The sequence below is a fragment of the Gymnoscopelus braueri genome (genome assembly GCF_963280865.1).
Source record: "Gymnoscopelus braueri genome assembly, chromosome: 4".
Taxonomy (NCBI): domain Eukaryota; kingdom Metazoa; phylum Chordata; class Actinopteri; order Myctophiformes; family Myctophidae; genus Gymnoscopelus; species Gymnoscopelus braueri.
The window spans coordinates 2,712,815-2,736,430 of NC_137605.1; the positions used below are offsets into that span (position 1 = coordinate 2,712,815).

Sequence of the window (23,616 nt, forward strand, 5' to 3'; positions counted from 1 at the left end):
CACAGAGTCGTGCGTGTGAGGCGGGCTGTTATTATGCACCTTGCATCTATAACAAGTTAATAACTCTTATTTATTCATGTATTTATTGATGGAAACCATGCACGGTGTCACGCAGAACTTCCAGAAGAGCGTTTTATGGATTTGTATCTGTGTGTTTACAGTAACCGTCCAGGGACAAGAAGGTAAGATAAACATAAAGATCATTATTTTTTTTCTGATGAAGGATATGGTGTTTATTTATACCCTACCAACCTGTTGGTTGTCAAACTTTTTTTTAATTTAAATTTCCTGAATGTCCCTTTAACTGTGAGAGTGTAACAAATGTAACCAAATGGACCCTTGCGGGTCCATTTGGTTACATTTGTTACACTCTCACAGTTACAGACCTGTAAAGGGTCTATTTGGAACCCCCCCTCAAGGAAGGGAAGGCTCCCAGACTGGACCCCCCCCCACACACACACACACACACACACACACACACACACACACACACACACACACACACACACACACACACACACACACACACACACACACTTTGAGACCCACTCGAGGGTTGTTCTTGTTGTTGTTTAATTGGTAACAAGAAGAGTGGGCACTAAGGGAGAGTGGGCACTAAGGGAGAGTGGGCACTAAGGGAGAGTGGGCACTAAGGGAGAGTGGGTTCGGACACTTTAATAACTTTTAAGACCTTTTTAATACCTAAAAAAATGAAAAGAAAAAAGAGCATTACTGTATCAAAAGTCATCAACAAATTATTGTTGTAAAAACTGGTTAAATATTGGCCAAATTGTCAAATAATATAAGAAAGAAGCAAAAAAAAATCGGATCTACAAGCTCACAGTAGATCAGCTATTTTCACAATATTTACTAACTAAATGTAATGCCTCAACTCAACTGGGGGTCCCCAGTTCAAATATGATTATTTTGGGGGGTCCCCAGTTCAAATATGATTATTTTGGGGGGTCCCCAGTTCAAATATGATTATTTTGGGGGGTCGCAGCTTGAACAGGTTTAGAACCACTGCACTAAGGAAGAGAGGGCATTTGATTGAAATTGATTGACATTTTTAATAGGCAAAAGAATGTAAAACAACACAGTTACATTTATAATACTTTTGTCTAAAAGGTCCGACCAAACAAGTCCTTGCGGACTTCTTTCCGTTGGAGTCCAAAAGAAAGTTAAAAGAAAGTGGGCATTGAGGAAGAGTGGGCACTGAGGAAGAGTGGGCACTGAGGAAGAGTGGGCACCTCAATGTGAAGTTGGCTATTTGGTCCAAAATGTTAAAAACGTAATGTAATATTAATATTAGAAATATTAGACCTTAATTTGCAAATCATATTCTAATCATGTATGATTATACATGATTAGAATATGATTTGCAAATTAAGGTCTAATATTTCTACAATTTCTACAATTGCTACAAAACCTGCATATCCATCCAGTCATTTTGGGCATAAACTAGAAGTTGAAGGATAAATGTAGGTCTGATAATGATGTACCGTACATGTTCACATCATGTATTCATTTAACATTTTGGACAAAATAGCCAATTTTAGATAAAGGTGCCCACTCTTCCTTAGTGCCCACTCTTCTTGTATCTGTTTAACTAATGCCATGACATTTGCTCCAGTGTGAATGATTATTATAATTGAATATATACGTTCACGAGAAAGATGATTCTAAATGATGGATGCTCATATTATAGCTATACACCATATTAATAAATACATATTAACGTCCATGGACAAGAGGGTAAGAATAAGATCATTATTGTTCCTTCATATCTCTGGTGATGATGAGATGATGTTTATACCAGTTCGTTCTCAAACCTTTTCAATGTCAGAACCCTTTAACTCTGACAGTATACGAATGGGGGAAAAAGGGTCCATTTGGTTCCATTCGTGTTGTGCGGTGCCCTTGTGTAAGGTTCCATTTAGAAACCCCCCAAGGAACCCTGAGGGTCCATGCATGGACCCCATACCAGCGTTTTTGTTATTATTATTATTTATCAACACATTTGCTCCCATGTTTATTATTGTTTACGAGACAAAGTATTCTACGTTGTGGATGCTCATTATAGTTACTGTACAATATGTATTGTGTTTGTAACCGCGCCTATCCTATACTCTGGAATATTTTGGTGTTCAGCTTGCTTACTAATAATATTGTGTTGTGAGTGTTCTACTGATTAAACCATGGTATGTAAAGAACTCTGGCAGGTGTAATATATACTATACACATGTCAGTGCCTTTTTATTTGTAGTACAAGTAGCAAACTATCCACAATTAAACTTTAGATTCAAAGGCATTCCATATATTAGGCCAGTGGTTCCTCAAACCTTTTCAGGTCAAGGACCCCCAAATTAAATGATGTATTTGGCCGTGGAAAATATTTTGTGCCAAGAACCCCCCAAAGAAGATGTGTGTTGATAAAGTTTGTCAAAAATATTCCTTCTTTTAGAAAATAGCAGATCTACAAGGTCACAACACGACTAATCTGCTATTTCCAGAAAGCAAATGTCTATAGGGTTAAAGTGTTTGAACTTGTGATGTTATAGGTGATGCTATAGTTACTCATTTAGCCGGGGACCCCCTGGAACACCCCCTAAGGGCCCCTGGGGGTCCCTGGACCGCACTTTGAGAAGCACTGATGTAAAGAAGCCTGGCATGTGTAAACATGTCAACGTCTTTTATTTGTAGTTGGCTACAAGTAGCAGCTAATCCATCATTAACCTGTAGATTCAAAGACATTCCTGTTCTGTTCATGATCTGGAATGTTCTTCATTGTAGCAGCTTTTCAAAAACATTCTGGGTTTGTCTCCTAGTTCATCTGAACCCAAGCTTGTCCAACTCTTAACGTCTATAGACCAGACCAGAAGAAATGTCTATGGATATCTACACCAGGGGTCTTCAACAGGGGGTCCGGGACCCCTAGGGGGTCCTCAGAGTTACTACAGTGGGGGGGCCAAATCTTTGTGTGATAGGAACTTTTTTTTTTTACATTAACCACTTTATTCTGAAGGGGAACGTTAGCCGAAAAATAGCAGATCTACAAGCTCACAACGCCTCGCGCTGCGAGGCGTTGTGAGCTTGTAGATCGGCTATTTTCAGCTTTTTGGGGTAGGGGGAAAAAAAAGAGCAGAGTTTTCTAAGTATTGAGGGTTCAAGTGATTATTAACTGTCTGAAAATACACACGACACGTCTATGAATAGTGTGAAGCTATCTATGAAGATGTTTAATATGCAACATGATTTTATACCACATGTAGTTGGGGGTCCCCCGCTTCATCTCTCTCTCAGCTAAGGGGTCCATGGCCTGAAAACGTTGAAGACCCCTGACCTACACAATATAACATAAAGTGTCCAGAACATTAACTATGTCTAGTTTGTCAACCTGTGGATAAATATGTAGAGCAAAATAATATATTCCTATTAGTTGACAACAATATCATAAGTGTCCTGTTCTTCCATATATATATATATATATATATATATATATATATATATATATATAAGGTTAACGGATAATAATACTGCTCCAGTATTGCCTCGCTGCCGGCGTTATCTACCCGGAAATACATTTTTGGTTGTGGTCATGAGCCAGAGTACACAGTCCCTTCATAGTCCAAGTCCAGTAATCGATTGAATCATTTGGTTTGGCCTTATAGTCGACCAATACTTTGTTAGTATTAGTTGTAGGGTAGTTGTAAACAACTAATTTATATCGATTTTTTTCAAAACAAAAGATTTTCGATTCAAAAGCGATTTTTTTTTTTCCCGATTCAAAAGCGATTTTTTCCGATTAAGTGCCATAGTATTCTAAGTATTGAGGGTTCAAGTGATTATTAACTGTCTGAAAATACACACGACACGTCTATGAATAGTGTGAAGCTATCTATGAAGATGTTTAATATGCAACATGATTTTATACCACATGTAGTTGGGGGTCCCCCGCTTCATCTCTCTCTCAGCTAAGGGGTCCATGGCCTGAAAACGTTGAAGACCCCTGACCTACACAATATAACATAAAGTGTCCAGAACATTAACTATGTCTAGTTTGTCAACCTGTGGATAAATATGTAGAGCAAAATAATATATTCCTATTAGTTGACAACAATATCATAAGTGTCCTGTTCTTCCATATATATATATATATATATATATATATATATATATATATATAAGGTTAACGGATAATAATACTGCTCCAGTATTGCCTCGCTGCCGGCGTTATCTACCCGGAAATACATTTTTGGTTGTGGTCATGAGCCAGAGTACACAGTCCCTTCATAGTCCAAGTCCAGTAATCGATTGAATCATTTGGTTTGGCCTTATAGTCGACCAATACTTTGTTAGTATTAGTTGTAGGGTAGTTGTAAACAACTAATTTATATCGATTTTTTTCAAAACAAAAGATTTTCGATTCAAAAGCGATTTTTTTTTTTCCCGATTCAAAAGCGATTTTTTTCCGATTCAAACGATTCTCGATTCAAAACGATTCTCGATTCAAAACGATTCTTGATTCAAAACAGGATTTCAGGATCTACTCCAATCTGCTGGCATGAGAACAGAGTACATTTATGTAGCTTTTATAATTGTAAAGGTTTTATCAGCTGATAATAATGTAAACACACAAAGGTAAATCCAAGATCCTCAAAAAAAAAAAAAAACGTTTGTTTTTTTTTTAATCGTTTTTTTTTAAATGAGAATCGATTCTGAATCGTCCAACAGTAGAATCGCGATTCGTATTCGAATCGATTTTTTCCGACACCCCTAATTAGTTGTTTGGTATGTCGTCGTCCCCCTTCATTGATGATGAGCCCGTCTCTTGTCAACTCTAGCTAGACACTAGAACAGGGTGAGTTATTCAGCCCCTCAAACCGGAAGCCTTAAATCCAATGTGCACATTGGTCGTGCACATTCATGCACGTCCATGTGCACGCGCACATGCATACGATTACGCACCATTGGTGTTGCAGACAGGCAACGACTTGATTGACAAAACATCAGCCTCGTGCAATGCATTTGTTGATGTTTTCTGATTGGTTTAGGTGAGCATGTTTAGACATGAACAGAGCATGATAAAACGTCTATGCAGCCGTAGCTGAAAACAACTGTTTTAATTCTGGCAAAAACCCGAGACAATTTTGTAGTTGTTGAAAACTGTGGCGTGACAGTGTTTTACTGACTGAGTGTTTTACAAACTCAGCTTGAAATCAGGACAGTCCCAGACAAACCGGGATGTCTGGTCACTCTATACTAGAACCCTTTAATTCTATCAGTCTAGAATGTTCGGGTTCTCGAATCGATTAATCCTGAGTGTTCGTTTAACTCTGAGAGTGCACAAATGGCACCCGAAAGGGTCCATTAAAGGGACAGTTCACCCCAAAAATAACTTTTTTTCTATGTATTAGTCACCCCATGGAGACTTGAATTCATGGATATTTGTTTAGTTTTTGTCTCATTCCTTAGACAATAAGTTGATGACCAGCGGACCTGGTAGGCAGTGGTTCCGGTAGGAGACACAAAAAAAGAGTCTTTGTGTCTCCTACCGGAACCGCTGCCGGTCATCAAATTATTGTCTTAGGAATGAGACAAAAACTAAACAATATCCATGAATTCAAGTCTCCATGGGGTGACTAATCCATAGAAAAAAAGTATTTTTGGGGTGAAGTATCCCTTTAAATGAATGAACCCTGGGGATTCTACAGTCAGCTACAGGTCAATACAGTGTAACACACACACACACACACACACACACACACACACACACACACACACACACACACACACACACCCCCACACACACACACACACACACACACACACACACACACACACACACACACACACACACACACACACACACACACACACACACACACACACACACACACACACACACACACACAGAACTATTCCTCCTCTGCTATTAAGTCATACAAACCACACAAATAAAATAGTAGCGCTGTTGTTTTTTCTATTAATCTAGGAGGCTGAAACAGCCTTACAAAAGGAAAGATGACTAACTGACTCCCTCACTCTGCAAGGTCATTATTTATGGTGAATCACTGGGGTTTAGGGGGAGTTGGGAAAGATCTACAGAGGTACAGGAAAGAACACAAACAAGGAGGGGAGAGAGGTCTGAAAGGTCCACGCATGCAACAACTCTGCAGGCAGTGGTGTTTTTTAGATATTTTTTACTTTACTGGAGTATTTCCAATTTTCAGTACTTTTACTTCTACTCTACATCTCAGAGGCAATTATTGTACTTTTACTCCACTACAATTATTTGAAAACTTTAGTTACTAGTTACTTTGTAGATTTTGTTTATTATCACAAAGCCACTTCAGCCCTATACATTTCGGCCATTTGAAAATAGCCGATCTACAAGCTCACAAACGCATTGTGAGCTTGTAGATCTGCTATTTTCAAAGGGATTTTTTAGCATTTTATACATTTGAAAACGTTGTGAAATGGGGACGTTATGCACCATGAATACTTTCTACTTTTGGTTCATTTTGATACCAATACTTTTGTACTTTTACTCGAGTACATTTCGAATTCCGGACTTTTACTTGTAACCAAGTATCTCTACATTGCATTGCAGTATTGATACTTTTACTTAAGTAAAACATTTGAGTACTTTTTCCACCTCTGTCTGCAGGCCTGGGAGGAAACAGAGCTCAGAGCTACAGTATTAGGATCGGAGGGGGGGGAGGGAGGGGGAGGGAGAGGGAGAGGGAGGGGAGAGGGGGAGGGGGAGGGGGGAGAGGGGTGGAGGGAGGAGGGAGGGAGGGGGAGAGGGGGAGGGAGGGAGGGAGGGAGAGGTTCATTCATTGAGAGAATGTTGTTAGGTGTTGTAATGTTGTGACTGACACATCAGAATGTTGCGGTGTTAGAGTGACAGCTGGGCATCCTGTCTGCCGGGGTGTAGACCTGCAGCGACGTGTCTGTGAAACGCAAACACCCCCCTACACCCCCTACCCCCCCGCAAACACCCCCCTACACCCCCTACCCCCCCGCAAAACACCCCCCTACACCCCCTACCCCCCCCGCAAACACCCCCCCCCACAGCAAGCAACAGTCTGAGGTGCTGACTGGCTGACTGACTGACTGACTGACTGACTGACTGACTGGCTGACTGACTGACTGACTGACTGACTGACTGCTGTCCTCCCCACACTCCTGATAAATGAAAAGAAACGTATCCACACACACCATCTTAACACATTCATTGCCAGGTATTCATTAATTCATTAATTCATCCGCCACTGCCAGAGGTTTTACCTTATATTGAGTCTTGTTGACGATGTAAACAAAGGATGTCTCAGTGGAAAGACCAGTCTCTCTAGGCTATTTTCAAATGGCCGAAATGTATATAGGGCTGAAGTGGTTAATGTATGTTTTGTGATGATAATCAAAATCTACAAAGTAACTAGTAACTAAAGTTGTCAAATAATTGTAGTGGAGCAAAAAGTACAATATTTGTCGCTGAGATGTGGTGGCGTAGAAGTAAAAGTACTGAAAATTGGAAATAATCCAGTAAAGTAAAAGTACATGTACTTGAGTAAATGTACTTAGTTACTTTCCACCACTGCTAGTAACCAAGATATATCTGCATAGTAGACTAGCATCTCATACATCCTCAGTGTTGTTTCTTCCATAAAGGTAACTGTGAGAATGTACAAAGGGAACCAAATGGACCCGTTAAACCAAATGGACCGGGTCCATTTGGTTTAACGGGTCCATTTGGTTCCCTTTGTACATTCTCAGAGTTGAACACGAGGCCTTTAGCAGAGTAGTTTGACGCTGGTGGAGGGGAATGTGCCATCGTAGCCGGGGTGGGCGGTGGGTGTATGGGGTCTTTTCAGAAGATAAGGCCCCAAGTTAATTGTCAACTTGGAGAAGAAGGCTTGGCTAGGGTTCAACTTCAAACTGGGGAGGAGAAACATTCACTGGGCCTCTCTCTCTCTCTCTCTCTCTCTCTCTCTCTCTCTCTCTCTCTCTCTCTCTCTCTCTCTCTCTCTCTCTCTCTCTCTCTCTCTCTCTCTCTCTGTCTCTTGATGACACACAGAAATGAGCAGACACACAATCAGAACTGGAAAACTATCAAATTTAAGCTGACAAATGGGTAGGCACCTGAAAGTGTATTTTCTGTTTGTTAAAGAGCTGGATAGATGAGCAGACTCCTGTTACTGAACAAACACTCTGTAGCAATGATTACTATCACAATATAGTGCTTTAACCTTAACAAAAAAACGTTTTTGTTTTAACCCAAAAATATCACTTACCCTACCCTTTAATATAACTCAGAGGGAGTCAAAATGAAACCTAACTGATGGGTTTGGATGTCAGTGATAAGATTAGCATCTCCTCTCCTTCCTCCCACTAGTGACGTGTCGGTCATGATCGATTCGTTCAAAATAACTAGTTCTATGCCAAGAACGTGAACGAGCTCGTTCACTTTCTGAAACTGTTACGTTCACGCTATCGTTCACGCCCCCCCCCCCCCCCCCAATCCCCTCCCCCCGTACACAGGACAGGAGGTCGGGCTGTACGTGCGACGTAAAAAAAAACGCTCCCCGCGATGGTGTTTTTCACTAGAAAATAGAGCTACTGAACGAGAACGTGAACGAATCATTTTGAACGATCATTGCCACTGAAATGAACTGTTTTTCCCACCAGTACCTCCCACCTACAAACAAACAAACAAACAAACAAACACCTCCCCAGCAGCGAGCGCTGCTACCAGGAATGTGACCCCCCCCCCCCTCCTGCCCGAGACCACAGTGTCCTGACTGGCCTCTCCCACCGGAAGGTGACACAGACAGATCCACGCTCCGTTGCCCACGGCTACAAGCACGTCGCTGTGGCATTTCCAGGGAATCCTGGGGGACACAGTGGGGTGTGTGTGTGTGTGTGTGTGTGTGTGTGTGTGTGTGTGTGTGTGTGTGTGTGTGTGTGTGTGTGTGTGTGTGTGTGTGTGTGTGTGTGTGTGTGTGTGTGTGTGTGTGTGTGGGGGGGGGGGGGTTGTTAGTAGTCTGTGAGATTGTAGAGAGGCCCAGTTGAAGAGTTGTGTAGCAGGAGGACACACAGTGTCTGGGGTTAGGGTAGGATGTTAGACGTCGGGGGGGGGGGGGGGGGGTTAGTCGGAGCTGAACAGTTTTTTGAAAAAACCCATGTTTCTATATCAGTGGTTCTCAAACTGTCAAATGTGAAGGAAGGACCCCCCAAAATGATATGTATTTGGCCGTGGACCCCCTATCTCAAAATATTGATATCCAGGGACCCCCCAGAAGCAAAGATTTGAGTTAAAAAATATTCGCTTTCAAAAATATATATTCAAAGATTTACAAAAGTTTTCACGATTTTAAAAAAAATAGCAGATCTACAAGCTCATAGCGCGGCACTCCGTGCCGCGCTATGAGCTTGTAGATCTGCTATTTTTGAAAGGCCAAAGAACTCTTGAAATGACAACAGATGCGTTCCCGGTCTTACCGGGTTAAATATTCACCTCTATCCTTATATGGTCGCCAAGCAAGAGGGTCTTACAGGACAGTGGACGACGTGGTTCTCAAAGTAGGGTCCGGGGACCCCCAAGGGCTCCTTGACAGGGTTCCAGGGGGTCCCCGCGTACCCAACAAAATGTGTTAATATATACACTACAGTAGCATCAAGACCAGATTAACCACTTTAACCCTGTTGTATACTTAAAGGGACTACACCATGAATTTTAACTTTTTCTTCTTTTTTGTGTGTTTTTGGTCTCCCCTACCTCTCTTCTATCCCCAAAATACCCCAGTTTGAACACTGCCGTGTGTGTGTGTGTGTGTGTGTGTGTGTGTGTGTGTGTACACACACACAGGCTTTTCACTCAGGCTTTCACGGCAAATTTCACAGAGTTTGTTGATTTTCCTTTTCTGGGAAGTTTGGACCATTTCTCAGAATCCGTTGTCCGTTCTGGTGTCAGGCCGTTAGGTGACGACCTTCCTCTGTGACATGTTTGACCTCCGTGGCGTCTGGCGGACATGACACATCCCGTCTGTGTTGATGCTGATCCACAGCGTCTGTGTTGACGCTGATCCACAGCGTCTGTGTTGACGCTGATCCACAGCGTCTGTGTTGATGCTGATCCACAGCGTCTGTGTTGATGCTGATCCACAGCGTCTGTGTTGACGCTGATCCACAGCGTCTGTGTTGATGCTGATCCACAGCGTCTGTGTTGACGCTGATCCACAGCGTCTGTGTTGACGCTGATCCACAGCGTCTGTGTTGACGCTGATCCACAGCGTCTGTGTTGACGCTGATCCACAGCGTCTGTGTTGACGCTGATCCACAGCGTCTGTGTTGATGCTGATCCACAGGGATTTGAGAAATGCCTCTGACTAAAGGATGCTGTTTTGCTCTTCAGACGTAAAGTGTTAGTCAGAGTCTGACCTCACAGGACGACAAAACTAATGTTCACATACGGAAAGAAAAAACATAGTTAAATGTTCCGTAAAGCTATGCTCCACCGGGTCGGGTCGACCCTGAAACAGGCCAGGTTATTATTTTCCTAACAAAGACTGATCCTAACATATTAACCCATTAAAGACCAGGAAAGCATCTGTCGCTTTAGAGAAATGTCTTCTAAATCCGTTTTTTGAAAAAAGTTACTGTATGTTGCTATAATATCAGTTTTTCTCAAACCTTTTCATGTCAAGGACCCCCAACATGATATGTATTTGGCCGCGGACCCCCATCTCAAAATATGTTGTTCCAGGGACCCCCCCCCAGAAGCAAAGATTTGAGTTAAAAATGTTTGCTTTAAAAATACATATATTCAAAGATTTGCACAAATGTTAACGATAAAAAAAAAAAATGCAGATCTAAAAGCTCATAGCACGGCACTGAGTGCCGCGCTATGAGCTTGTAGATCTGCTATTTTTGAGTAGCCAAAGTATCAAATAATGGTTTAAGTGGTTACACCGATGCTTTCCCGTTTTGCACAATCTATGTAAAGCGCCTTTGCGCTATATAAATGCACCATCTATTTACCATTTAGAGAGGGACAAACGGAGAGATGGGGAGAGACACAGAAAGAGTGAGATACAGGCAAAGAGTGAGATACAGGCAAAGAGTGAGAAAGAGACAGCGAGTGGGAGAGACAGACAGACAGGCAGAGAGAGAGCGAAAGAGAGAGAGTCAGAGAGGGGGAGACAAATATATGATCTACATCCCATTGTACATACAATAGAGGAGTGGATGGTATATGGTGGTGGCTGTACAGTAGAGTAGAGGTGGATGGTTGGATGGATGTACAGTAGAGTAGAGGTGGATGGTTGGATGGATGTACAGTAGAGTAGAGTTGGATGGATGGTTGGTTGGATGTGAGGACATCCTAGGCTGCATGTTGTTTTGGGTCATCTGGCGGTTATGAACCTCAGACTGTAAACACAGCCTGTGTTGCTAAGCGCGCTCTCTGTCACACACACACACACACACACACACACACACACACACACACACACACACACACACACACACACACACACACACACACACACACACACACACACACACACACACACACACACACACACAGAGCGGAGGCAGTAAACCACAGCCTAAGCCCTAAACACTCCACTTATCCTGATAACATCACTAATGACGAAGGAGGAGGCGTCCATGATGGATAACTGTGGTCAATTAATTACCCCCCCCCCGTGTGTGTGTGTGTGTGTGTGTGTGTGTGTGTGTGTGTGTGTGTGTGTGTGTGTGTGTGTGTGTGTGTGTGTGTGTGTGTGTGTGTGTGTGTGTGTGTGTGTGTGTGTGTGTGTGTGTGTGTGTGTGTGTGTGTGTGTGTGTGTGTGTGTGTTCACTTCCCACACCCACACTATGAAACGTTGCTTCTTTTGCCGACAAGGAACCACAAGAATGTCTTATACAGTAACTGATATGTTTTGGTTTAAAAGAAAAGTTTTTTGTTTAAAAGTTATATCTCTATATTGTGATAGTAATCATTACTATAGAGTGTTTGTTCAGTAACAGTGTTAAATAGATCTATATTGTGATAAATCATTGCTATAGAGTGTTTGTTCAGGAACAGGGCTCTCCCCATCTCTCCAGCTCTTTAAAGGACGACTTCAACCTATCTTCATATAATTGGTCCTCACTAATGCTCATGATAACATGGTAAAATTTCTACTCAGTCTGTGTCTCAGAGTAGTAGAAACTACAGGCTTTCTATTCCTGGAAAGTTGCAATGCAATAATAGAAGCCGTTGTTCTCGCGTTAATACAAATCTAAATACATTTTTTAAAACCTTCCTAACGATGATGTCACTGGTAGACGGGTTTCTGGACTGTCCACAGTGCTCCTCTGAGACACAGACAGAGTAGATTTTTTTTTTAGCATTTTATCATGAGCATTAGTGAGGACCAATTATTGCGAACGCAGCGGAAGGAGGCGCGCCTCCGCGCAAGTGGAGCTTACTATGAAACCGTGCTCGGCTTGTGTGTGAGTCTCTCTGTGTGCAGTCACGCTCTCATTGGCTGCATGCACCCATGTGACTCACGCTCTCATTGCCTGCCTGCCCCTGGGTGACTAAATACACTCCTCTGACATAAATATAGCAGCTACAGTAAAAAAAAAAACACATCTACACGCATCTACACGAGTTCATCTATTGGGATATCTAAGAATTCCATGTCATTTGTGCATATTTCAGGCTGGATGGCAAGTTGAAAACGCCTTAGTTTGAGGACAGTTTGCCCAAACAAACAAAAAAAGCCTGAAATCCGCCTGCCCCTGGGTGACTAATTAAACTCCTCTGACATAAATATAGCAGCTCCAGTAAAAAAAAACACATCTACAAGCATCTACACGAGTTCATCTATTGGGATATCTAAGAATTCCATGTCATTCCTTTCTATTCTTCTTATTGTTATTTTCGAGCTGCGTTCGCTTCCCGCGTTCGCGCGTCTTACTTGTATGAAGATGAAGTTGAAAATGGGTGAAGTCGTCCTTTAATAAGCAGACATTTTCAGGTGGGGATACCAGTTTTATCCAATCAGGATACAAAGGTCACGAAGTATCCTGTATCCTGTGAGCTTGTGTTTTTTTTTCCTTTTTAAAAATAAATAATGTTTTTGGTGGCTTTTTCTACCTTTTTATTGATAGTATACATACAGTAGATGGACAGGAAATGGCGAGTGACACGCAGCAAAGGTCGTCGGGATCGGGATTCGAACCCACGACTCGCTGTCAGGCTGCATTGGAGCCTAGGTGCCCGGACCGCACGGCTATGTTTTAAATAGCCAACGCTAGAATATAAAATGACAGTCAGATGCTTTCCTGGTTTTAATGGGTTAAATGTGGTTTTATCACCATCACACTGTGTTGTTGTGAACGCTATTACAAACTAAGTAAACCTTTAGCTATTCAAAAATAGCAGATATACAAGCTCATAGCGCGGCACCGAGTGCCGCGCTATGAGCTTGTAGATCTGCTATTTTTAACTCAAATCTTTGCCTCTGGGGGATTCTACAAATGTCTTCTAAATCTAAAGAAAAACAGTTTTCTGAAAAAAATACGTATGTTGCTATATCAGTGGTGCTTAAAACCCTTTTCATCCTAAAATGTAAAATGTATTTGGCCGCGGACCCCCATCTCAAAATGTTTTGTTCCAGGGACCCCCCAGAAGCAGAGATTTGAGTTAAAAATGCTCGCTTTAGAAAATACGATATATTCAATAATTTGCACACGGAAAAAAAGCAGATCTACAAGCTCGTAGCGCGGAACTCGCTGCCGAGCTTGTAGATCTGCAATTTTTTGAGAAATCGAAAAATTACACAGATGCGTTCCCGGTCTTAACTCTTTGACTGCGGACGACGCGATAACGCGTCAAGTGCTACTTTGTCCAGTTGGCCGTCGACGCGCTTGACGCGTCACGCGCGTTCATTGTTTAATCTCTGATTGCGCTATGCTGCTTGATATTCAATGTTATTCTCGAGTTCCACTTACTTCACGGACATCTGCATCCGGTTTCATGGCCTGGATTCCGTTTCCGGTTTTAGATTTTTTTCCCCAGTCATTTTCGTCCAAAATAGGTAAATAAACGGGTTTTCACACGGTATAACGGACAAACGGACAGGTTCTCTTCTATAATCTATGGTCTGGGTGACGATCAGTCATCGCCGTCGTGTATCACATCGTAATTTTTGCCGATCAAAACAATCTGGGACGACGTCACATCCGTTTTCATGTTTTTCCCTGTCTAATCTATCAAGAAGGGTGAGAGAGACCCAACGACATGATCAAGCTGTCATGTGCTGCTCTCTAGTGGCGGATTTGTGCTGGGTCTTTAAATTATGTGTCCTTAAATTATTTTCATGAGAAAAATTCAAAATATAAAAATAAAAAAACACGAAAATTGCTGGCACTGGGGGAGTACTTTATGAAAATACTCTGGCAGTCAAAGAGTTAATGGGTTAAATTCTGAACCGTGTGTATGTGTGTGTGTGTGTGTGTGTGTGTGTGTGTGTGTGTGTGTGTGTGTGTGTGTGTGTTTCAGGCTCTGGCTGTGGGCATACGGTGCTGGGCCCTCAGAGCGGCACCCTGGCCAGCCAGAACTACCCGGGCACCTCCCCCTCTGACGCCCGCTGTGAGTGGAGGCTGCGGGTGCCTCCGGGCCGAACGCTGCGCCTGCTGTTTGGAGACTTTGACGTGGAGAGTAGTCCCGACTGTAGCACCGGCTCTCTGACCGTCACGGCCGCCGACGGCACCACAGCCCTGGGTAAGAACTGCGCGCTGACCGATGTGGGACCCTCATAGTCCAGGGGTCTTCAACGTTTTTCAGGCGAAGGACCCCTTAGCTGAGAGAGAGATGAAGCTACAGATTGAATTAGATTGTGTTGCAGATTAAAGGGATTCTAGGCAACATTAAGCCTACATTTTTAATATATTTATATATATATATTTTGCATTTTTTGGGCGGTGAAACCGCCCCTATATGTGAGGTTTGGATATTTGCACCCCCCCCAATCCTGCGCTGTGATTGGCCACCAGTGTACCCCCCTAACCCTGCACCGTGATTGGCCAATCACAGTCTATTCAGGACTGTGATTGGTTAGTGAAACATGACACATGTGCATAGCCCTATAAATAGGACTATGCACTTAAAAAAAACACATTTATGTTTTTTTTAAAGTTAGGGGTGTACAATGGTTGGTCCACAATATTACTTTTCTTTAAGTGAACTTCCATCACTGTGATGACCACTGTGACCACACCGCCCACTTCACACTGGGTGTGATTTTTATTCCCCTCTATCAGCCACTATATAATGATGCTGGGGTGTTTTCCTGCATTGAAACACAGTCCTCTTTATGAAATCTGTATTTTCCCTACTATTTATGTTTTGACGTCCGGGTGTCCGGGACGTAAATGAAACGCACGCATGTGCGCGTCCGTGTCCGTGTGGACTGTTCGAGTGAAACCGAATGGAACCGAGTGCAGCCGACAAAAATGGAACGAGCCGCCATTGTTTTCTGTGCGTTGTTTTTACTTTTTACCTTCGGTTTTAAAACGCTCTCAAACTTATTTTTTGAGGCACGGAATTTACTTTTAAGATATCGTTTGGATAGAATTTAGTTAGTTTAACTTCATATATGTGGTCAATTTATCATGACAGAGCCTATTTAAAAATAAAAATTCAGAGAACCGTCGGGGGCGGGCAGTGACACGTATGTATCCGAATAAAGCAACCTATTTTCGGCATGGCCCCTTCTAAAGTCCCCCTGCGTCGTATGGGCTGGGGATGGGGAAAAGGAGCTGCTGATTGGCTGAAGGGGATTGAACTGCTGATTGGCTGAAGGGGTTGTCAGTCAACGGTACTAACTGTTTGACAACCGTTTTTTTTTCCTTTTTTTGATCTCTGAACTCTGAAATCCCATTAAAAAAAATCTTAGATTTCATAGATACTGTAGGTTCATTCATAGACTTGTTCCAATACTGTGTTGGATTCATGTTAAACATGTCTTTTCAGACAGTTAACCTTTGAAACCCTCAATATTTAGTCAACTTGACTGTTGGCTTTTAGTTTTTTTCCCCTCTACACCAACTCTCTGAAAATAGCAGATCTACAAGCTCACAACGCCTCGCGCTTGCGAGGCGTTGTGAGCTTGTGGATCTGCTATTTTTGGCTAATGTTCGCCATCACACAAAGATTTGGCGGACCCCCTGTAGTAACTCTGAGGACCCCCTAGGGGTCCCGAACCCCCTGTTGAAGACCCCTGCTCTAGTCCATTGGGTCCAAAACCTTTCAGGCTGCGACCCCCCCCCAAAATAATCATATGTGAACTGGGGACCCCCCACCCTGACAAGCACTTGTAATTTAAGGCATTACATTTAGTTTGACTCGGTTCCACAGATAAACGTTGTGAAAATAGCTGATCTACAAGCTCACAACGCCTCGCAAGCATGTAAATCAGCTATTTTCTCAAGTTTTCCATTTTTTTCTGTAATATTTGACAATTTGACCAATGTTTGACCATATTTTATAGTATTTGTCTGTTGAATACTTTTTACGCAATGAAAAACATATTTCAGAGGTGTTAAAAAGGTCTTAAAGTTCTTAAAAGTCCAGTCCGGTTCAAGAGGTTAAAGGGAAACGTCGCTGATTTTGAACCGAAATCCCATTGTTCTTCTGGTATGAGATGATACTGTATATACAAAGAATACCGTATGATTCTGTGTATTTCCCCTGAGAAATGCTAAAGCGTATTAATTACTCAGAAGACGTGTTATTGTCTCCCACAATTCTCCTCACATCAGAACAATGGGACTTAGGTTGAACATCGGTAGGATCCTGTTCAACATTATTTACATTTGTAACACTAGGGCGATGCCATTGCTGGCAACGCATGCCCCTCCCCCTTACGCAATACCCCATGGCACCCGTTGTCACAGTACTTAGTATTATCATGTAGTAGTTGGAGGCCAGCCTATGATGTCATATACTGGTGACATCAGAGGCAGGCAGGCAGGCAGGCAGAGACAGACAGACAGACAGACAGACAGACAGACAGACAGACAGACAGACAGACCGCACACCACATCTAAAATGACACGGATGCTTTCTGGGTCTTAATGGGTTAAAGATATTACATAGAGTTTTTCAGAATCAGTTGTATCGTCACATCAGGTGTAAAGGAGAGGGTGAAATACCTTTTCATACAAAGCTCAACTACACTTTGTAGTTTTCAGGAAAGGGAAGAAGAAGAATTCTGATAGAAACGAGAGCAAGGACAACGAGGATGAAATCATTCAGTCAAATGTTCCTGATATGAATAGAGTGAAAATATAACAGATGATCAGAATGGTCAAATGGAACAGTATGATGCACTTATGAAAAAGCAGCATATTATATTTCCTGTGTCACAGTTGTAAATGTAAAGAGATTCTCTTGAATACCTCTCTGCTGGCAGCTCAGCCTCAGTTACTACAACACACACACACACACACACACACACACACACACACGCGCACACACACACACACACACACACACACACACACACACACACACACACACACACTGCGTGCCATTCCATTGACAGAGGAGGCCAACACACATTTCAACAGCAAATGCATGTCTTCCAGCCAGGTGTATCAGGTCGTGTCTGCAGGGCATGAACTTCTACACACACACACACACACACACACACACACACACACACACACACACACACACACACACACACACACACACACACACACACACACACACACACACACACACACACACACACACACACACACACAGATTAGGTGACAGATCCACAGGAATGGAGGGGGGGGGCATGCAGGGGCTATATTCAGTTACTCCTGCTTATTATATAGTTTTATTTCAAGATTGTACAGGATCTGCATCATGATTCAGCACCGTGCATGATTTATGATTTACTATTTCTTCTCCTCCAGGTCTTGTGTTTGTGCCTGCAGTGTCAGTGTGTCAGTCTGCATTCCTCTCTGCTACACTAGTAGAATAAGTAGATATTTGATAGCTAAACATCACACATCAGCTGTAGCACATACAATAGGAACTCTGGCAGCACATTCACTGTGAAGCTACTTGACAATTTACAATGTAAAGGCATTTATCAGACGCTCTTAATCCAGAGTGACTTACAGTAAACAAGGTAAACACATACATAGAGACAGTGTAGTGTCTCAGTAATCTAGTATCACAGGTAAACCAAGAACTTAGCATCTAAACGCTATAATATACAAAAATAATAATCTGTACATTGAAACTATACAAACTATAGGATGCCAGGTCTACAAGTGAACCCAGTCTAAATAACATGCAATCTAAATGACTTTACTAGGGATGTGCATGACTGAATAAAAAGATTTTTTGAATATTCTGTTTGTTTTAACACATTGGGTGCCAGCATTTTATAATAACGGATTACGTTCGGTGCCGAAATCTCACCGTTGAGCTGCGCGGCGCTGTTTCAGCTGTAGACTCCACAACGTGCATTCCATGTGAAAAAAAGCATGCCTGCATTTTGCCCGATGGTCCTGGCTAACGCCTGGAACGATAACATCTTTCACGCGGGTCATAACGGCGAAGCGATCGCCCATACAAAATGAGTCGTTTTCCCCAACGTAAAAAGTTTCTGAGTTATAGGGGTTTTAGAGAAGGAGATAGAACGGAAGCGGATGGGGAGCCATGCTTTTGACACAGTGATCCATCTGGCCCTTCCTTCTCAGAATCTCCTAGGGTGATTCCAGAGCTGCTCCAGCCCCTCCCGTGTGGAAAAAAACGAAAAAAGCAAAAAGACTACTCTGTGTAAACACGGTTCAGACCGTGTTTGGCACCCGATGTGATACAATTTGTATTTTTTTTAAACGCACTCGCACCTCCCACAGATTAAAAAATATAAATAAAACGCTTATCAATCATCCGATTAATCCAAAAAGTAAGCAATAGAATAATCATTAAGAACATAATCGATAGGTGTGTGTGTGTGTGTGTGTGTGTGTGTGTGTGTGTGTGTGTGTGTGTGTGTGTGTGTGTGTGTGTGTGTGTGTGTGTGTGTGTGTGTGTGTGTGTGTGTGTGTGTGTGTGTGTGTGTGTGTGTGTCAACAACAGTGTGTTCATAACCCTTTATTTTCAAGATTTTCTTAAAAATCAAAAAATAGCTGATGTATACAGTATAGGGTTAAAGTGGTTAAACACATTTTGATGCCATATTAACTAATTTAGCTGGGAACCTCCTGGAACTCATCTCATGTCTAATCCATGTGTGTGCTGATCTTATCTCCTCTCCTCTCCTCTCCTCTCCTCTCCTCTCCTCTCCTCTCCTCTCCTCTCCTCTCCTCTCCTCTCCTCTCCTCTCCTCTCTCAGGTCCACTGTGTGGGAGGCTGGACTCTGCAGACAAAAACGTGACTCTGAGCAGCAACGATGTGACGGTGGTCTTCAGGTCAGGACCCCACCGCTCTGGACGAGGATTCCTCCTGTCCTATACCACTGACCAGCACCCAGGTAGCACCCTATAGCACCCTATAACACCCTACACCACTGACCAGCACCCAGGTAGCACCCTATAGCACCCTATAACACTGACCAGCACCCAGGTAGCACCCTGTAACACTGACCAGCACCCATGTAGCACCCTGTAACACCCTATAGCACTGACCAGCACCCTATAGCACCCTACACCACTGACCAGCACCTAGGTATAGCACTGTCCAGCACCCAGGTAGCACCCTATAGCACTGACCAGCACCCAGGTAGCACCCTATAGCACTGACCAGCACCCAGGTAGCACCCTATATGGTGCATTTATATAGCACTTTTATCCAAAGCCCCATCCGGCCACTCTACCCCTGAACCACTGCCGCCACACATATAGAGTACAGAAGTCCTGACGTCACTTGTTCATCCTCTGGTTCGTAAAGTCATTTCTCTATGGAGAAATAACATTGGTTCGTCTCGTATAAGAATTGTGGTCCAAAAATAAACAAACTCTCTGTCTCTGCGATATTGTCAGGGAGGAGGCTCTGTATCGTTTATGATAGTCAGTCACTTATATTTGATACAGTCTGTTTCTGGCAAAAATGTAACTAATTTGGCGGTAGTAACATTATCGTTTTCTCACCGTCAGTTGATGCTTCATATCCATAAGAGTCAAACCAACGGGATCATTTGTTTATTTTTGGAACACAGTTCTTGTTTGACGCGATATTAAATACGTCTATGGGGATTCAGAATGGGGCTGGAAAACCGCAAACCAGGTAGGATGTGTAAATTATGTCAGACTTTGGTGCTCTATAACACTGTCCACTTTTTTTGCATTTCCTGAAAAGTAACATACAAGCTTTTCTGCCAGACAGTGAGGATATATTATAGTGTGTCATGTAGCAGCTGAGACGTGATTGAGCAGCATTATCCATGAGACATGTTGTTGTAAACAACCCAGTGAGAGAGTCCCTGATCCTCCTAACTGATGTAAGCAGTGTTTGGGACCATGTTTGAGACGGACTGATTACATGTTTTTTTTTGTTGTAGTGCTCACACACACACACACACACACACACACACACACACACACACACACACACACACACACACACACACACACACACACACACACACACACACACACACACACACACACACACACACACACACACACACACACACACCGTCACGGAAGAGCAGGAGGACTAGTGGTGTTTGTTACCGACGTTTTGCTTTCACACCACATGCTGCTGCTCAGCCAGAACGCTGAGCATCCATAAACAGTCATTATTACCGCTGAGCCGTGGCTGTGGATGGAACGTCATTCCTGCTCTGACACAGCACTGAGCTCAGCTGATACATGGAATGAGGGATCCGTCCACACGGCGTGCTGCTGGAAATCCTATTTAACACATTCAATACAGGAACGCGTCTGTGTGTCACTTTAGATTTATTTGGCTATTAGAAAATAGCAGATCTACAAGCTCATAGACTGCCGCGCTATGAGCTTGTAGATCTTCTATTTTTTTTTTAATCGTGAAAGTTTGTGCAAATCTTTGAATGTGTTCTACAAATGTCTTATAAATCCTAACAGTTTTTTTTTTTTTTTAAACGTATGTTGCTATAATATCAGTGGTTCTCCAACTTTTCCATGTCAAGGACATGTATTTGGCCGTGGACCCCCATCTCAAAATATGTTGTTCCAGGGACCCCCCATAAGCACAGATCAGAGTTCAAATGTTTTATATATAAATATATATTCAAAGATTTGCACAAACTTTCAATATTTTTCAAAAATAGCAGATCTACAAGCTCATGGCGCGCGGCACTCGTCTAGAGCTGAACTTGATATGTCGTTTTGGCGGGTTCTTTTATGACATTGATATTGGCCATTATGCAGTCGATGTTAGTTTTCAAAAATGTTCAAAAATAGCAGACACACTCTCACACAAAAGAGACTTTGCACATTTATAAAAGATTCAATTATTTGATCCTCTAGCCCTGATTTGAACCCAGTTTTCCTGCGCAAGTGTTGACATTATTTACCATTGAGCTAATGGTGCGCCACTGCGCCTGCCTGCCTTGAGCCTGCCTGCTTGCTCAGGGGATAACTTTGAATCTCGACCATCAGGTCAACATTCGTGTCAGATCCTGTGTCTAGGTGGGACGTGACCTTTGACACCATCTAAATGTCTCAACAGAAGAGCAGAGAGACAAAATACAACCACCCCAATTATATAAGTTATATTGTATTAACATACTCTATCATACAGATTGGACAACATTTAAATGTATTCATAAAAAAAGTTACATAGCGCCGCTTTAAGTTACATTTTCTTTTCATATATTGAAAAATATATTTCTATTTGTTTGCCCACAAGTGTAATCTTATCAAGTAGAAACTTTAATCAGATCTTAGTTTTGCAAATAGATTAGAATAATCAGTAATGTGTGATGTAGGACTCATGGTATCCAAACCTCAGTAATGTGTGTGTGATGTAGGACTCTCTCAACAAACACATCTAGCATCGGTCGGCTCTACTAGTAACGTCAGTGTAACTAGAACTAATCTGAATGGTCTTTAATATGTGCGTTCACGTGTAAACTGTAGTTTTGTGTGTGCAGCGCTGACACACACACACACACACACACACACGCGTGCGTGCGTGTGTGTGTGTGCATGTATGTATGTTTGTGTGCATGTGTGAGTGCTCATTGACATGCATGCTGCGTCCCTATCTGTCCTCTGGAGTGTTTGTTCAGCTCCTTGTCCTTCTGGGTTGAACAGAGACACACACACACACACACACACACACACACACACACACACACACACGCACACAGAAACGGCTCAATGCTTGCTTGTGATGAACTAAGCATCTAGACCCAGAATGTGGACAGAGTAGAGGTTCATGGAGAGTAAATGAGACGTTATTATTTGAGGTAGGAAAGCAAGGCAAGCTGTAGAGTTCAGTGGTTCTCAACCTGTGGGCCTGTGAGGATGCAGTGGGCCCCCAAATAATTGGCAAAACACCAAGATTTGAATGATAATATGATTATGATAATATAACTACAAATAACTGTTGTTCCAATGAATCCAATGTAAAGCTCTGGTTAATACTTTTCATAAAACCCAAAGACTACACTTATTGTAACCACTTTGACTTTAACAATTTTGAGAGTGTGTGTGTAACACTCTCAAAGAAACACCCTGTCCGTTTGTGGGATGTGTTTAGACTGAATTGTGGGCGTGCACTTCTGTTCATTTATATATACGGTGGGGGTGTGGCTGTGGACAGGGGTGGGGTGGGATGATGCAACTTTGATGATGGAGAGGGGCGAGGCCACTATTCTATATCGCACAAAAGTAACAAAAATAGCAGATCTACAAGCTCAAAACACGTCGCATTGCGACGCGTTTTGTGCTTGTAGATCGGCTATTTTTGCTATTATTGAATTGGAATCCAGATTATTATTTATTTTTTTACTATTTTTGAATTGGAATCCTGAAAAGTAAATTTTTTATTTAATTTCAAATGCATTTAGTTATACTGTCAACTTTATGAACTTCAATACAAATACATTGGCCATAAAAAAAGACAATAGAATGTTAATACTAGTCATTAAGCTACTAATATAGACTGAAGTCATTAAAGAGGGTCATGTTTGCATGTTTGGAATCATAACAGCTGAAATCAATAATATATCACTATTCTGATATTAACCTGCGGGCCGCATTAAGTGAAGGTGGGGGCCGCATGTGGCCCCCGGTCCGCCAGTTGCCCATGTAAGAAGTAGGCATTTAATTCATGAAAAACACACAATAAGTTAAAACACAGAGATAAGAGGTTTCTTCCCGAACAGCGACAATATCCGTATATACAAAAATCCCCCTTTTCCCTGTAAACGTGCTGGAGTGTTCCTGTACGCATCCTGGCTTCCTGTTTTGTAACGGGTTGTTTATGGAATGAATTAGCTCTTAGCGTAGCGCCCGGAGCCGCGGAGCCGGAGCCGCGGCCAGGCACATAAATCGGCCCTCTGTTAACCCATTAAGACCTGGAACGCAATACCGTGTCATTTTTAGATTTATTTGGGG

At 42.4% G+C, this 23,616-nt stretch overlaps 1 protein-coding gene across 1 annotated transcript in view; it reads left to right on the forward strand.

The window, feature by feature from the left end:
• LOC308083721 (discoidin, CUB and LCCL domain-containing protein 1) overlaps positions 1-23,616 on the forward strand; it is a 44,223-nt gene continuing 20,607 nt past the window's right edge. The window contains exons 1-3 of the mRNA XM_080426042.1: positions 1-182; positions 14,561-14,782; positions 19,404-19,541. Of these exons, the coding sequence (XP_080282168.1) occupies positions 77-182; positions 14,561-14,782; positions 19,404-19,541 (466 nt within the window). The 5' untranslated portion in view covers positions 1-76. The remainder of the gene's footprint in view (positions 183-14,560; positions 14,783-19,403; positions 19,542-23,616) is intronic.